General features: G+C 43.9%; 1 protein-coding gene across 9 annotated transcripts in view; it reads right to left on the bottom strand.

Annotated features, from left to right (window-relative positions):
* Tnc (tenascin C) overlaps positions 1–16,675 on the bottom strand; it is an 80,271-nt gene that overhangs the window by 45,326 nt on the left and 18,270 nt on the right. For all 9 annotated transcript variants that reach the window (XM_074051164.1, XM_074051166.1, XM_074051165.1 and 6 more), the window contains exons 2-10: positions 14,103–14,687; positions 9,968–11,377; positions 8,458–8,721; positions 7,299–7,414; positions 6,410–6,566; positions 2,602–2,871; positions 1,876–2,061; positions 1,520–1,609; positions 502–765 (exon numbers count right to left, since the gene is read on the bottom strand). In XM_074051164.1, coding sequence (XP_073907265.1) covers positions 502–765; positions 1,520–1,609; positions 1,876–2,061; positions 2,602–2,871; positions 6,410–6,566; positions 7,299–7,414; positions 8,458–8,721; positions 9,968–11,377; positions 14,103–14,559 — 3,214 coding nt within the window. In that variant the 5' untranslated portion in view covers positions 14,560–14,687. The remainder of the gene's footprint in view (positions 1–501; positions 766–1,519; positions 1,610–1,875; positions 2,062–2,601; positions 2,872–6,409; positions 6,567–7,298; positions 7,415–8,457; positions 8,722–9,967; positions 11,378–14,102; positions 14,688–16,675) is intronic.

Below are 16,675 nucleotides of genomic sequence, written 5' to 3'. Positions count from 1 at the left end.
AAGAAGTGCCTAAGGAGGCTCAAGGAACCATATGTGGCTCTTCAGGGCAACCTTAAGCAAAACAAGGAATCTGGAACAAAAATGCTGTAAGGAAAGTAACCAAAAATTATCTCCAACATCCTGGTCATCCTTAAAAAAATTAACAGTAAATCCATTGTTAAGACAAAATGGGGGATAAACAATTTAAAAGATGCTGTGAAATAAAAATTTAAAAAGAATAGCAACAACAACAAATAGACCTCCATGCTGTAAGCTGTCCTGGAAAGAAATATTTAAAACCCACTGATGCCCAGAGAGGGAACTTGGCTGAACCACTTGACAAGAGGACAAGTTAATCCTTGAGAAAGACAAGGAAGCCGCTGTTTCAGGGTGGCATTTACAGGCTTCATGGTGAGAAAGCAGCACATTTTCCATCTGGTCATCTCATGTGAGGAAAACCCAGCTGCAGGACTCTGCAAACCGAGTCAACAGGGGGTTTTTAGGGGGTTCCGGGTGACTCACCGGTGGTCGCCTTCACACGTGCAGGCTTGCTCTTGTGCCTGCCCTTCTCGGCTGTGAGGAGGATGGTGTATTCCTGTCCAGGCTCCAGCCCTCTCAGGATGTAGGAGGTGGTGTCCCTTGGCAGCTGGACCTCCACTGGCTGGCCTGTGGGGAGGCTGTAGTTGAGGCGGTAGCGGTCAAACTTGGCCAGTGGTGTCCTCCAGACCAGGGTCAGGCTGTCCTCTGTTGTGTCAGAAATTTGAAGGTCCTTGGGTGCATCCATTTCTGGGAGAAAAGGAGATGAATACTCTTTAGATTGAGAGACACAGCTGCCTCTTGGGCTGACACATCTGACTCAGGGCTAGGATCATGGGTCTGCCACAGAGGGGATGCAGGTCCACAGGATAGTTACTTCTGTGAGCCTCGGTTCCCACCTTTCTAAGACAGGCCTCACTGGATTTTTGGAAGATTGAAAATTATGTAGTGGTGTACTCATACCACAAAATGCAGAGGGAGATTTTTTTAAGTGCAAATTTTCCAGGAAAAACAAAACAAAACAAAACTTGAGGAAGACTCAATGGCCTCCAATCCTGTAGCCTCTCCTGGCCCTCAGCCAATTCTGGAACTACAGGTTGCAATGGGTAAGAAAGAGTAGGACCTGGGTTAACTGGGGTCCTGCCGCTAAGCATCTGCTTGATGGAGTTATTTCTGAGGTTAAGGAAAAATCCCCTAGGTATGTTTTAATTAAACAATGGCTTATTTAAAAACAGAAATGTGGATTTCTTATATAGTCTTCTTCTAATTTTTCTTTTAAAAAAAATCCCCCATTCTCTTTCCTGTACATAGAGCAGGGTCCTGTATATCCTCTAGTTAGCAATATAAGGATGCTTATATTGGTTTTGAATGTAGGCCTCTGGGCTCCACTGTCCTAGAGGTCCCTTTCTCCTTTGGGCTTCTACATTTTTCTTTTAGTAGGTTTCTGCCTCATCAGCCCTATCTCGTCTGCTCATTTGTGGTGGGAATCCTAGGTATGCCTCACCTGTGGCAGCATTGATTGTCGCTGGATCGCTCTCCTTGTCCTCCTTCACGGCAGAAACTCCAATGCCATATTCAGTTCCTGGCCTGAGACCTAAGAGAGAATGAGAAGGTTGAGATCAGCCTGGAACTGAAAGGGTTTCCAGAGGATCATAAAATTGGCCTTTGGTTGGTCTTTGGACACTGTGATTTCTCAGTGTCCGAGATGTGTTTTAAACTAACTTGTGGTTCAAGTGAGAGAAATTCCGGGAACTGGAATTTATTTCTCTCTCTGAAGTGTTGCAAAATGGGGATGTGAGGGAGCAGGGTCCTGTCCTTCAAACGTCCCTAAGACTGTTGGATCAGGGGTACAGTGCTCACCTGTGAGTGTGGTTTTGGTTGTGGCTTGTTGACTCTTTGGAACATCAACTTCAGCATGGTCACCTCCAGAGATGGGTGCGTACTTAATTCTGTAATTGTCAATGGCTGCCTTGACATTCCTCCACTCCAAGGTGATGCTGTTGTCTGTCTGGGAGACACGTCGGAGATTCTTGGGAGCATCCAGGCCTGTTTGGGAGAAAAAGGAACATTTTCTTTGAAAACACCAGGCACCAGGACAGCAGGACCCATTGACAGTTCAAGCTAAAATACAAAAGGCACCTGTCACTGGAAAGAAATGACAAAATTATTCCCAACCTCTCTATACCGGTAGCTGATACACAAATTACAACAAAGACCACAGACATGGCAACTTTTCCAGCTATTGATGTGTGTGACATTTTAATCATGTGTTTTTCTCAGACTTTAGCTTAAATAAAATATAAAAGCTTATAAATAAGATCATGAGTAAGGACTGCTTTGTTGTGTGAGACTGCTGGATTTTTCATAACTTCCAAAAAATGTTTTGTGAGGTTATTTGGATTTTTTTCTTTGAAAAAGCAATCAACTGCTATAGTATTTTTAAATAAATACTCTGTGCAATGAGTGAAATGACATTTTCACTTTTTTTGCTATAAAATGAGCCTGGAAGACACTCCAACATGGTGTGGGGTAAAAATCTTGCCATTCTTCCTTTTCTATACCTGTTAACAGGGGATATGCCGTTACCTGTTGTAAAGGTCTCTTTGGCTGGGTTGCTCGACATGTCAACCCTGCGGGAAATGAGAGACACCTCATATTCAGTGTCCGGCTTCAGGTTCCCAATGGAGTACTGGTTCTCATCATGTGTGAGATCAATGGTGGTGCGGTCGCCTGGCACGTCTTTGATGCCATATGAGAGTTCTATACCATCAATCTCAGCCAGGGGCTTGAACCAGGTGATTAGAGCTGTGGTATCTGTGATGTCTTTCACCTCAATCTGGCTGGGGGCGTCCAAGCCTGTGAAGGGCAGAGGACAGAGCAGATCCAGAGATCAAGGCCAGTGAATGCCAGAGGTTAACAGACAGGGAGCTGGGCAGGCCTCCAGACTTGTGGGTGAACATTTAGGCACATACTGACCACTTATTTTATTTTGCCTTTCAGAGCCTTAATTTATTTGATAAACTATAAGTAGGAATTATTACATTTACTTTATGGTTTGTTTTTTCTCTTAATAGTAAAGCAGATAAAACTTGCAAAGCATGTAGCACAGAGGCTAGCACATAGTAATTACATGATAAAAGGTTTTTCTTTTGTTGGCATTATCGTTATAATACGGTTACTGCTCTCATAAGTCAAGGAAAGATGCTTAGGGTATAGTTCCTTTGAATCAAAGCAACCTAGCTCCTATGATTTTTAAAAATTAGGCCAAACTTTCCTAAATGGCATATATATATATATATATATATATTTTTTTTTTTTTTTTTTTTTTTTTTTTTTTTTTGCAGTACTGGGGCTTGAACTCAGGTTCTTCACCTTGAGCCACTCCACCAGCCCTATTTTTTTGTGAAGGGTTTTTTTCAAGATAGGGTTTCATGAACCATTGCCTGGGCTGGCTTTAGACCGTGATCTTCCTGATTTCTGCCTCCTGAGTAGATAGGAGTACAGGCGTGAGCAGAAATGTGAGACTTGATATAGGGAAAGTTGTTTTGGATGGAGAGAACCCAGGCAAGAGTCAACTCCTTCAAGCCTTGCTCATCTTTGTATCCTCACCTTGGCTTTTCCTGTTGTCCTGTTAACTGCCCCCATACCCCACCCACTCATATTTTGTGCTCTGACAGCATGCTGCTCGGATCCTTGGGAGCACATCATCAGATGGTTTGTCACCTCCTCCACTCTGCACATACTGTTTCCTTGTTTCTTCTTCCTGAGATTGTCTTTGGAAATCTCTCTTATATGTCACCCCCCACAGCCCTGTGCAATCAGGTAAATACAGCATCTTCCCCTGTGGACACTATTGTCCCGAAAAAAACCTTCTAACAGTCTACTTTTCTCACTGTCCTGTATAGATTTCTCTCTTGGATCAATTTAGATGGGGTCATTCATTCACTCACTCATTCAGAATATGGGTCTTTGGCATTTCTTGATGCCTAGCATAGAGACAAGCATGTATGTGATTTTCACTACTAGGCATTCAGTAAATGTTTCTTTATTTCTTCTTATAAAAAATAGCTTGTTCTTATAAAAAATAACTATCCTTCATTTTCAGCACTGGTTAAATAAATGATTCCAGATAGAAGGAATAGTCTTTATGCAGGGATGAGAGGAGGAATTCACAGTGGACTGTGAGGATCCTGCAGCATCTCTTTTTGGAAGTCTAAGGGTTGATATATCTGCCTCAGCCTGTGGATGATGGACTGCAAAATGAGCAATGAAAATGATGCTACAAATGGACAGTGAAGTTGTCTGCCCTGAATGCAAGCACCCAAACCATGTGTTCTCTCTTGGCACTCTTTTTGTTGAAGAGGTTGGGATTCTCCAACCTCTGAAAGTCCCCTAGATTTGGATTCTGTGAATAGTGGAAACTAACATAACTCTGTACTGACCATGTATGGGCTTTGGGATTTATGTTTCTATTTTCTGGATAGTCTCATGGAAAAACAGTATAAGCCCGTTTTCAAATATTGAATCTGAGGCTTAAAGAAATGGAGTTTTCCAAAGTGATGGAGAATGGTGAAAACAGAATTTATATTCAGGACTGACTGGATCCTGAGACCACATCCATTCCCCCATATATGACAATGCCTCTCATCAAAAATCAAGACAAAAATAGTGTACATTACTCCAGGCACTGGTGGCTTGCACCTGTAATCCTAGCTACTCAGGAGGCAGAGATCAGGAGGATCACCGTTCAAAGCCAGCCCCAGGCAAATAGATTGTGAGACCCTGTCTCCAAAAAAACCTATCACAAAAAAGGGTTGGCAGAGTGCCAACCAGTAAGAGCACCAGCCTAGCAAGTGTGAGGCCCTGAGTTCAAACTCCAGTGCCGCCAAAAATACATACATAAATAAAAAAGTTACAATACAACCTCTATATAGGTGCCAGAAAGAAGGAAGCAACATGTTTTGTACCAAAAGTTTCAAGTCCTTCAGATCTGGAAAAACTTCAGGAACATAATCAAAAATACGTGTCCTTTAATGTTGATATTTTCATGATAATGAAATTTCAAATATTGGAGTGTTTTTTCCTTTCATAAGCAGAAAATAAAACAGCCAATCCTCAAATTTAGATGAAAAAGAAAAGGGTAGGTAAAAGAAGTGTCTTTTTATTTCAGTGTGCTTTCTCTACAGTGAATAGGCATTTGCTTGATCTTTTCTTTGCCTTTCTGGTGATCTAATGATTTTCTCCTGTCTGTACCTGCCTTCTACCTACCACAGAGAGATGTTGTCAGGATGATGGAAAGCACTTGCTTATGAAGGAGACAGTTCAATGAATTGGCCCTGAGCTAAGGCAAAATGTGCAAATGTCTAAGAGAAAGATGTTCTGTCTTGTCATTAGTCAACAGATTTAACTTCCAACATCTCCTGCCAAGAAGAGCCAATTCCTTAAAGAACTATCACACGTTATCTTCAAAAACTAAAGAGATTTTCCTAAATGGCAATTCCAAATTATTTTCTTTCTTCTTGTTAAAAAAAAAAATCGCTTCCTGGAAGAGCAACTTCAAATTCAATTTCTTTTCCCTGTCAAATGCTGTCATTGAGCTAGATCCTATTCTATTCTGAGAAGTTCCGGTGTCATTAGCATTGAGGGAAATTTTATTTTGGCTTCTGTGAAATACATGGAATCAACATTCTGCAAAAAACCAGAGCCTATTCAATGTTAGTGGTAATGGGGTTAAGGTTCTAAAAGTAGCCCTGGCTTAAAGTTGTGGCCCTGATCATGTCAACTATGTGGTATTAAAATGATTGTTTCTCTAAGGCTTAGTTTCTACTTTTCAAATATAATACAATGAATATTAGCCCTGTCTCTGTCAGGGACTGGGTGTTAGCATTAAATGAGACAACGAGGTAGACAGTTTATGCTGCCTAAATTATTTATCTTCCTGCATTTATGCCCCTCGGGAATATAAATTTGATGTTCCTCTCATCAGGAAATGAGTCTTTTTCCCTGCCCATCTGGACTTGCCTTGGGATTTGCTCTAACAGCAGGGATAGACTTCCAGTTTTGAGCCTGCTCAACAGCCCTGTGGACAGGCCAGCTAGCCTAATGAGTATGAGAACACATGGAGCAGAAAATCACCATTCTGTCTAAGGCCACTCGAGACTAATCAGCCCCTAACCCCACAGATGCACGATGCATGAGCGATCCCATTCAAGGACAGACTAGTCACTCATCTGAGCCCAACTCTATATCATAAACCTGTAGAACTGTGGTGAGAGCCAGTATATTTGGGAAAAAGCTGATGATATAAGTGCTGTGTATGTAAGAGGACACTCTATCAACCAGAAGGTGCAACGAAGCACAGTCAGCTCCGTCATGGATCACAGGTGGTACTCACGGGTAGTTGTCACCCTCTTCAGGCCAGGGCCCCGGGTATTGTTTTTCACAATGTGCAGTGATATTTCATAGTCTTGTCCAGGGGCAAGACCAGTTTGCCTGTAAGAGGTCTCTGGTCTCCTCAAGCTTTTGGTGATCTCTCCCTCATCTTCTTTATTCTGTAAGACAGAAGCACCGAGGTAAGACTTAGAGGGGTGCCAGCCCCTCTCTGCATTCACTCATTCTTCTTTCATTTCATCTACTCATTAGGCTCTTCCCATTCATCATATCAGTATTTTAGGGTGCTGAGGCTACAGAGGTGATAAAGACTTTTCTCAAGTCCATTTTGGCTCTTGAAGACCTTTCTCCTTATCCCTCAACATGCAAATCAAACAAGAGAATGTGAGAGCCAAAGGAATTCTGAAGCCACAAACTCAACTCCTCTTTTGGTAGCCCGAGAGGCTGGCATCAGAGAAGTTGAATGATTTTCCCATGGTCACACAGCTAGTTAGGGTAGCACAGCCTAGCTCTGCACCAGAAATAAGTTTCCCTGCCTCATCTATGCTTTGGGACCTGGGAGGGAAGGGCTGCTCAGATCTAAGATAGGTCTGGAAGCATTCTGATAAAAGACTGGTTCATCTTTTCCTTACCTCTAAGTAGAGATTTGCAAGATGGAACATAGAGTTGACTTAACTTGTATTTGTCTAGGTTCTCAACCATAAACACTGTACTTTTTGGCTTAGAGGAACACTAACATCCCTTAAAATACAATGCAAACACACAAGGTGCTAGCCAGAGCCTTGACTTCCACCCAAAGCTAAGGAAATCAAGTGATAAGAAAGTTTGTAGGCTCCTCTGACCACCATCCAGATCATCAAGGTCAAATAGACCTGCTCCCTTGTATCCCTCACCATATTCCGGAAGATGATCTCCCATGTTTCAAAAGCGATGTCTAGAGGATCCCACTCCACTTCCACTGATGTCTCCTTTACGGACTTGAATTTTAGGCCTTCAGGTGCAGGCAAATCTGCAAGGAGTAACATAAATAGGATGTAAGAAGGTGGTAGTCACACAGTATTGATTCCACTAAACCTATGAGGGACGCCTGTCATCCTGCGCCTGATAACCAGAGCTGGGTGTACTTAAAAGTTCCTCTGGGATGCTGTCTACCACGAGGGGATATGGACATTAATAACTACTAAGATCAACCATATGATAAAATATTGGCAATTTTACATGGTTAACTCTAATAAAGCCCAGGCTTTGGAATCAGACAGATGTGGACTAGAATCTAAGCTCCACCATCCCTAACGTTGTGATCTTGGGTAAGTTGCACAATGATACCCTGAGCCTGGGAGAAAGAGGTGACTCTGACTGCCCTTGGGAATAAAGAGAGAACTGAGTGATATATTTCACGTAGACTAATAGGCCTGGCTCCTGGCATGCAACAGGCTTGGTAAGTGGCAGCTAGTGTTATTACTAAGCAGCTAGGGGCAAATTCTAGCCACAGCTTGCTTTTCAGGTATGAAGATAATTATATGGATGCCAGACTCATAAAGGAATGACTTGAACCCAAACATTTCCATTAAGGAAACACAATGAGCTTCATGGAATGGTAGTAAAGTGACTAAGAGCATTCACCTGCCAGGAATGCCAGAGCTCAAGTCTCAACTTTACTTGTGGGATTTGGGATGAGATGCTTAACCACCAAGTCTCAGTTTCTACATCTGTTCATGGGGTTAACAGTTGCTCCTATCTTGTAGGGCTAAATAAGTTAGTATATGTAGAGTGCTTTATAAGGTCTGGTACGTGGTCAGCACTGGGTAAGTGTTACCTGCAAAGTAGGAAGGCCATGGGGAAAGCAAGGGGGGAGATTAGGCAGAAAATGAAGAGTTTCTTCAGGAACATATTCAATGGTCTTAACTGGGTTCTAGGCTTTTAACTGATATAACTACAAAAGAAAAATGAAAATGCTAAAGGGGTGAGGTTGAAGGGGTGGCTTATGGGGATGGTTATGCCCTGGTAGGCTGAGGCCAGGTGAGCCCACCCAGAGGAACTCTGCTCACTCACAGGTGGCCACCCTGGCACTGACAGGGATGCTCCTCTTGTTCTCCAGGATGGCAAACACGCGGATGAAGTATTCCACACCAGGCTCCAGCTCCTGGATGGTGGTGGATGTCTGGTCCCCAGGCACACGGAACTGCATTTCTAAGCCATCAGCATGGGTGGGCGTGTACACAATGAGGTATTCTGTGACCCGCATCTCATTGTCCCAAGCCAGGTTTACAGTCTCTTCTGTCACTTCTGTCACAACGAGATCTTTGGGAGGGGACACTGCAAGAATAAGAAAAGACCCCTAGGGTTAGTAATGTTCCCTATAGAATCTCTGTAGATTTGCCTCCCTTGACTTTCTTTTCCATGTCAGCAGCAGAGGTCTGAAGTTCTGTCCCCTGAAATCCAGCTATCACCATCTCTACAGTGCAGAACTCATCTAAGAGATTGTTGTGATTCGACTTTGAAATCCATCAGTCCATTGCCTTTGGGCTGAAGTTCAGGCTCAGTAGGGAAGCTTTCTTTCAAAGCTCTTTAAAACCTGACTCCTCCTACTTCTCTACTCTCTTCATTGTAGCTCACACTCAGGCCCTTCGCATGAGAAAGTGCAGTCTGAACCTGACTCCTAGCAAATTACACAGCCTTTGTCTTGGAGGGGAATTTTAGGCTCATTGGTCCAACTCTTTCATTTCCTAGGTGTGAGTGAGACAGGGGATTTACCCAAGTTTGCCAACTTCCTCAAGTTTGAAACTCACATCTCCTCCTTACTGGACTTACCTGTTTCAGCCATGTTAAACACTGAGTCATTTATTTATACCTAACCGCCAATGGCAGAGCATTCTCTATTACAGCAATTATAAAACAGGTGAATGAGAGAAGTACAAATAAGATGTTCATTAAACATGAGCACTATTGTTCTTTATTGTATTTTCATCTAACCATTGTTTCCCGACCACTTGCTATATCCCTTGTGCTAATGGCTGTGAACAGTGCTCCTTTGGGAGCTTACAACCTTTGGGATAAAACCAGTATCAAAAAGACAGGTGTACTTTATAGCTGATCATCTGACTGTGCATTTAAGCCTGTTTTATGTAATCTCACTATCTGTTCAATTTCACTGAATTATCACTCTCATTAAATAGAGGAATCTTGTTTGCTATTGGTTCAAAACCAGAGAATAGGAAAGCAGGTTTATTTCACCTTCCTTATGTTAGGACCTGGATGTTAAACTTGGCATAGAGGAGCTAGGCACACTCAAACACCTGCTCTGCGATGTACTAGCTATGTGTCTTCCCCCAAATTATATAACCATTCTGTGCCTTTGAGCCCTCAGCCAGGTAGCCGTGTGAATGTCCACAGCCTCTTCAAAGAGTTGGTGCATACATGTATGTGTGTAGTATATGTGCACTAACATGATATATTAAAAAAGAACCTCTGTGTTAGTAAATTCTAACATAGTTCTCGGACACACCCCAGTATACGCTCCATCACGGACACTGCCACATTAGCTTGTCCTGCGCATACTCACCCTTGGAGCAGTCTTCTCCTGTGTAGCCTTCGTTGCAGATGCAGCGGCCGGAGACACACTGTCCCAAGTTGCTGCAGTCATTGGGGCAGGAACGCTGACCACAGTCCAGACCTGTGAAGCCTTCATGGCAGACGCACTGGCCATCCACACAGCGGCCCTGGCCATGACAATCTCCAGGACACCTTCGCTCCTTGCAGTCTTTGCCCATGAAGCCCTCGTGGCACACACACTGCCCATTCACACAGCGGCCCTGGCCATGGCAGTCGCTGGGGCAGGAGAGCTCTGAGCAGTCCGGACCGGTAAAGCCATGCTCACACATGCACTGCCCGTCCACACAACGGCCCCGCTGGCTGCAGTCCCGGGGGCACCTGCGGTCCCTGCAGTCCTCCCCCATGTAGCCGTCATCACAGACACACATGCCATTCACACAGCGGCCGTGCTGGTGGCAGTCATTGGGGCAGCTCATGTCACTGCAGTCGAAGCCCTTGAAGCCTTGCTCGCACAAGCACTTGCCCTGGACGCAGCGGCCTCGGTTGTGACAGTCGCTGGGACACCTCTGCTGGCTGCAGTCTTCACCGGTGTAACCCTCGTCGCATACGCACTGACCATTGACACAGCGGCCGTGCCCACTACAGCCATTGGGGCATTTGAGCTCCCCGCAGTCCACTCCCGTGAAGCCGTCGTCACACTCACACTGCCCATTGAGACAACGGCCACGGTTGTGACAGTCGGCGGGACACCTCTTCTCGCTGCAGTCGGCGCCCGCGAAGCCCTCATCACACACGCACTGTCCGTCCTCGCACTGGCCCCTGCCGTGGCAGGCATTGGGGCAGGTGAGTGTCGCACAGTCCTCACCAGTAAAGCCTTCCTCGCAGTAGCAGGTTCCGTTGATACAGCGGCCACGGTCAAAGCAGTCATTGGGGCAGACGAGCTCGCTGCAGTCCTCGCCTGTGAAGCCCTCGTCGCACACACACTCGTTCTCTACGCACCTCCCGCGGTTGTAGCAGTTGCTGAGGCACAGGGGTTCATTGCAGTCGTCCCCTGCAAAGCCATCCTGGCACACGCACCGGCCGTCCACGCACTTGCCATGTTCCTGGCTACAGGGCACCGGGCAGACCTCCTGACCGCAGTCAGCCCCCGCATAACCCTCGAAGCAGACACAGACCCCGTTCACACACCTGCCCTGGTCATTGCAGTCACTGGGACAGGCAAGCTGGCTACAGTCCTCGCCAGTGAAGCCCTCATCACAGACGCACTGTCCATCAAGGCACTGGCCTCGGAGGTGACAGTTGCCTGGACATTCAGGCTCAGAGCAGTTGGGGCCTTTCCAACCTGGTTCACAAACGCAGCCGCATCCTTCAGTGCTGAAGTTGCCCCGGCCACTACAGAAGGGCCTCGTGTCTAGGCGGCCTGCAGTGAAGACAACAGAGGTTCTTAGCTGGAGCTGGCTAAGTGGAGGAATTTCTCCCTATCTACCAATAAAACCCAGAGCCAAATTCAGCCAGGGCATGGATGCTCCATCTGGCTTGAAAACCAGTTGCTTACTCAAAACCAGTTGTGCAGTCATACCTGGTAGGAATTTTAAACCTGTATTCCTTGACATTATACGTTTTGTGTGTAAAGATAGGGTGTGTGTGCATGCGCGCATGTGTGTGTGCTCATGCACGTGTGTGTGTGTGTGTGTGTTCGCACGAGTGCCTGTGCTACCCTTGTGGAGGAGGATACTTAGTTCTTATTACTGCTACTGCCTTGTGAAATGCATTATTCAGAGCTATGTTGCTACTTCTCTAATGCTCAGTCAAGGTCAGGCACACAGGAGATGCCCCCCAAAACATCTGTTCCACTGAATTCTGACTTTTGACTCAATGCTATGTTTGGGGAGGGCTTTGGCCTCTGGAGCTCAGTTTGTCTTAGGTTAAGTGTGACCTGATAGCCCATTTTCCTGCAGGCACAGTGTGGTTCAACGAGACATTAAGGGCTTACTCTTGAATTCATTGTGACTTTGTTTTTCCAAAACGTTTTTTTGAGGTTTGCTCACATCAGTATGTGGACTTACAACATATAAACTTTCTAATTTTCCATAACCAAAATGAGGTGAAAAATGTGGCTTTCTAATTCTGTCAGAACACCTTGCTGTTTGGCTCTGACCCCAGAAGGCACAGAAAACCCATGTGCCTTTCTGTGTTTGCCTCTCATTTTCTGAAAGGCCTGAGGAATGCAGCATGGGCTGACGGGATTCCATCCCTTTGCATCCTAAATAAAGCGTTGGCTCAGCTTTCAGAGTCACTGCGCTGATCTTCGTGGAGCCCAGGAGGATACAAAACTCACTTTCACAGACTGCACCTAGACACAGTTGTATTACTGTTACTGTCTTCCTTGTTTGCAGAGTGAGAACCTAGTATGTGCTGTTGAGTAGAGTGGTCACAGGCCACACATGGCAGTTTACACTGAAGATTATAGCTCATCTGACCTGAGAGGTTCTGCAAGCATAAAATACACACCAGATTTCAAAGACTTAGCACAAGAGAATAAAGTTTAAGCTATCCATTAATAATTTTATATTGATTTTAGGCTGGAAATGGATATTTCAGTTACATTGAGTTGAATAAAACCATGATTAAAATGATTACTATTATTTGGCTGAACTGTGTTTTTTAACTCAGGGCTTCATGATTGCTAGGCAGGTGCTCTACCACTTGAGTCATGCCTCCAGTCCTTTTTTCTCTGGTTATTTTTGAGATAGGGTGTCATTTTTTCGCTCAGGCCAACCTGGAACTGTGATCCTCCTGTGTGTGCTTCCCTGCATAGCTGGGGTGACAGGCACATACCATTGCACCCAATTATTGGTAGACAAGTGGTCTGGAAAAACTTTTGTCCAGGCTGGCCTCAAAACATGATCCTCCTGATCTGAGCCTCCAAATAGGTAGGATTTCAGGCATGAGCCACTGGCATCCACCAAAATTATTTTTACCTGATTCTTTTTATTTTCCTTAATGTGACTACTGGAAAATGTAAGATTACATTTGTGGACATGTTATGTTTTTATTGGACAGCACTCCTCCAAATAATTACTCCAGCATAAATCCTACTGTGCTCTCTCATCTACATTTTGCCAGAGTTCACAGATGGAAAACAAACTAAGTTATGCATAAACAAAACTCTTTTGAAAACTGCCTTAGAAGCATGTTCTACAGAACTCCCCATGTATGGCAGTTAGGTCTACTCTTGAAGCAATCATCACAGTACTTTCAGGTAGTTTTCTTGAGTGGCAAAAGTAGAGATTTTTTTGTTTGTTTCCAATTTGAAGTTGTGGAAACTTCCATAGCTCTATTGACTTCAAGGAATGGAGACAAAGATATAATTCCAAAGTAGCAAAATTCTTTAAAATGAGGTACACATGAAGAAGGGGCAGAATATGAGCTCTGGAGACACACAGGCTCATTCAAAGTCCCCATCCCTCCTTACTCTTGTGTCCTCTTGTGCCTTTTGGTTAACTCCTTAAATCTCAATTATTAGAACTGTAGCAGGGTATCTTGAAGGGTTGTTGGGCAGAAAGAACAAGACAGTGATTGCAGTGCCTGGGACACAGAGGAGGTTTACGTCATGATTGTGACCATGGCCCTCGTCACCTCTAGGGGTCTGTTACACTGGAACATTTTCCCACTTCCTACAGACTTAGCACCATCCAACATAGCCCTTCACTGCAGGACCCTGAAAACTTCACCCTTCTCGTGGGGCCTCAGTCTCCCTATTTGTATAATGAAGTGGTGGGGCTAGAGCAGTATCTTTCAGAGGGGGCCCTTTGAGGCAGGAATTTCATGGTATGCTCATAGGTTTTGGAGTAGATAATCAGTAGATCTCATGGCCAAATACATTTTTGTGACATATAATTAATTTTCAGAGACCTGAAAATTCTTCTGAGAAAGAAGAATTGCCATCACTACTCCTCCAAAAGCAGGAGAGAGTTGACTCTCTCCTGTGACATTCTCCACATTTATTTATTTATTTTTTTAAATGAACACCTTGATATGCTAGTTTCCAAGGGAACCCACTTTGGAAGCAACTAGTGTGTCCTGCTCTGTTCATCACTTCTCTCATCTGCACAGGGAGGAGGCCAGCTGTCCCCAGCTCCTACCTTCTGCGGTTTGGAGACAGCAGCCTGTTCCCATGGTGCACTGCTCCCGGAGGGAAGACACCAGGACCTCCAGCTCTTCCAGCCTGCTCAGGAGCTCCTTCACATCAGGAGCAGCAGCACAGCCACAGGCCCGGCGGGGGATGTTGATGCGGTGTGTGAACACGATTTGGTTTTCCCCATTCACTGTGTGTTCCTGGAAGCTTCCACTGGTCTCTGATGGTGGGGCCAGGTCTTTCTCCCCATTGGTTGATTCCAGATCTACAGAACACTGTGACCCCATGGGCAGCTTGATGTTGTAGACATGGTTAAACACTACTGGCTGATTCTCCTCTGGCAGGGTGATGTTCACTCCACTCTGTCGCTTGTGCCGGATGACTTTCTTGAGGACTCCACCTTCGGAAGGGAGGGCAAGCAAAGCTAGGAAGATGCCCGGCAATAGCCAAGTCACAGCCCCCATGATGGAGATGGGATTGGCTAGGTGTCTCTGGAGTTCTGCGATGTCTTACTGTCAGTAGAATTTGGGATTTATAAGTGCTGAGTAGAAAATAAATCTGGTGTCTGCAGCCTTCTTGAAAGAATGATCTTCTACAAATAAACAAAGGAAAACAATAAACTTATTAGTATCTGTTACTATTTGAATCTGTTGAATATCTATAATTCCAAGTAAATTTGGGTTTGTATTTCTTGTGTTTAAAGTGTTCCTCATGTCCCTTTATTATATACTATAATGAGGATACAAATTGGTCTCCAAAAGAGTATTGCAAACTCAAAGGAATGATTTTACTCACTATTTAATTTCTGGAAATGTAAGGAGACAGCAGCATATAGAGAAAAGGGCAAAACAATGAAAAAGGTAGACATGGATGTATATTTCAGCTCTGGCTTAGTGTCCTTGGGTAAGTTATATAATCCCTCCCCTTATTTCACTTTATGTGTAATGAAGATCATAATAGCTTAAAAGAATGATATAAGTGAGAGCTTTAAGTAGAAATTACTTGAGTATTCATTAATTCCATCAATAGTTACTAGCCAAGTCCTATGAGTGAATTACTATAGTGATGTGACCATGTTCCATGGTCCCAGTGGAAGTTCTGTAAGTCCTGCCTTTTATTACTGACCTCCAAATCAAATTTGACACTCTTCTGCTTCTCATCTGTCACTGAAGGTTGAGGGCAAGATGAAGGACCAACAAGAAGGCAATCTAGATTGTAATCCCAGCTGTGCTTCTTCCTAGTTATGTGGCCACTGACATGGTAGTCTCTATTTCTGTTAACCTTTTCCTTGATTTATATTCAGTACCTTCAGAAGTCTGGTTTAGTAGAGCCTGGTAGAATGCTACTAAACCAGTTGTTTAAACTGAGATTCACAACAACAGATGGTTCAGAAGGGGTGTCTGTGAGTCTCTGATATCTTCTCCAATCAGCTGGTACTTAAAGAATTCCTGTGAATTTTCTACAACAATCAGAGTTCTGGGGGTGGTAGAAATAAAAATTGAACCAAGGGTCTATTCTTAGGGGGCTTAACAATAGAACTACAGTGAAAATGGAGTCTTCCATTCAAAACTTAGGGAACAAAGAAAGAAGGAATGCAAAGGATTTGTTTTGTGAGTATAGAATTTAACTGCTTATGAGGTTTGACAAACAAAGGCATTGTAAAAAGAATGGCAGGGTGTGGTTTATTGGAAAGGACAGCATTTAAGCTGAGCCCTACATAATGAAGTAGATTAGACAGAAACGGAGTACGGAGAACATGCTGCCATGAAGCAGTTCTGACTGTGCTAATGCATCTTATTCAACTGGCTATTCACCTGTGTGGGCAGTGAGGTAGCAGAGGAAAGGGGAGTTGTAAATGGTGGTTGAGAAACTATTGAGTGAAGATAGGAAGCCATGGCTAAATTTTGTGTAGTTTTAACATTGACCAAAATAATGCCTTAGATGCATGTGTGAGTGATCTACACATGGTATGAAGTCACTTATTTAAGGAATATACTTGAATATAGTTGAAGAAAATCACTGAAGAGCTATTTGATTTTTTAATAAGTCATTTCATGAATGGACATTTTCCTACACCTATGCTACTCTTACGTTTGCATATTCCAAGTTAGCTATTTATTTCAATTTTTTGTGGTATCTGGATTGCTTATGAGAAATTTCTATGAGAAATTTCTTATGAGAAATTTTCTAGCTTTTTTTTCCCTAAAAGATCTTATTCCAATGACAGAAGGCACCAACTTTATCTGAAATGATCACTTTCTTCATGACAACAGAAAAATTTTGCAACTTCCTGGAGAGGGAAATGTTAGGGAAAACTGGACAGAAGGAGTACTTCTACAGGACTCAGTGGGTTCTGGAGGCCTAGAAAGCACCAGCTATGCTTTTAGCCAAGAAAGTCCTAACCACGCTCCCACTACCATCATACCTGCATCTATACTGATATTTTATGAACTATCTAAGCAATATCTAGCTAGGGTGTCTACTCTGTGGCTAGGAGGAAAAACAAATCCAATACTTCTTCTTACACAAATTCTTCTCCTAAGTAACTATTTGTAGATCTGTGATGTAGTTAAGGCCACT

Source organism: Castor canadensis, chromosome 13 (genome assembly GCF_047511655.1).
Source record: "Castor canadensis chromosome 13, mCasCan1.hap1v2, whole genome shotgun sequence".
Taxonomy (NCBI): Eukaryota; Metazoa; Chordata; class Mammalia; order Rodentia; family Castoridae; genus Castor; species Castor canadensis.
This window is presented reverse-complemented; position numbering and strand designations above follow the sequence as displayed.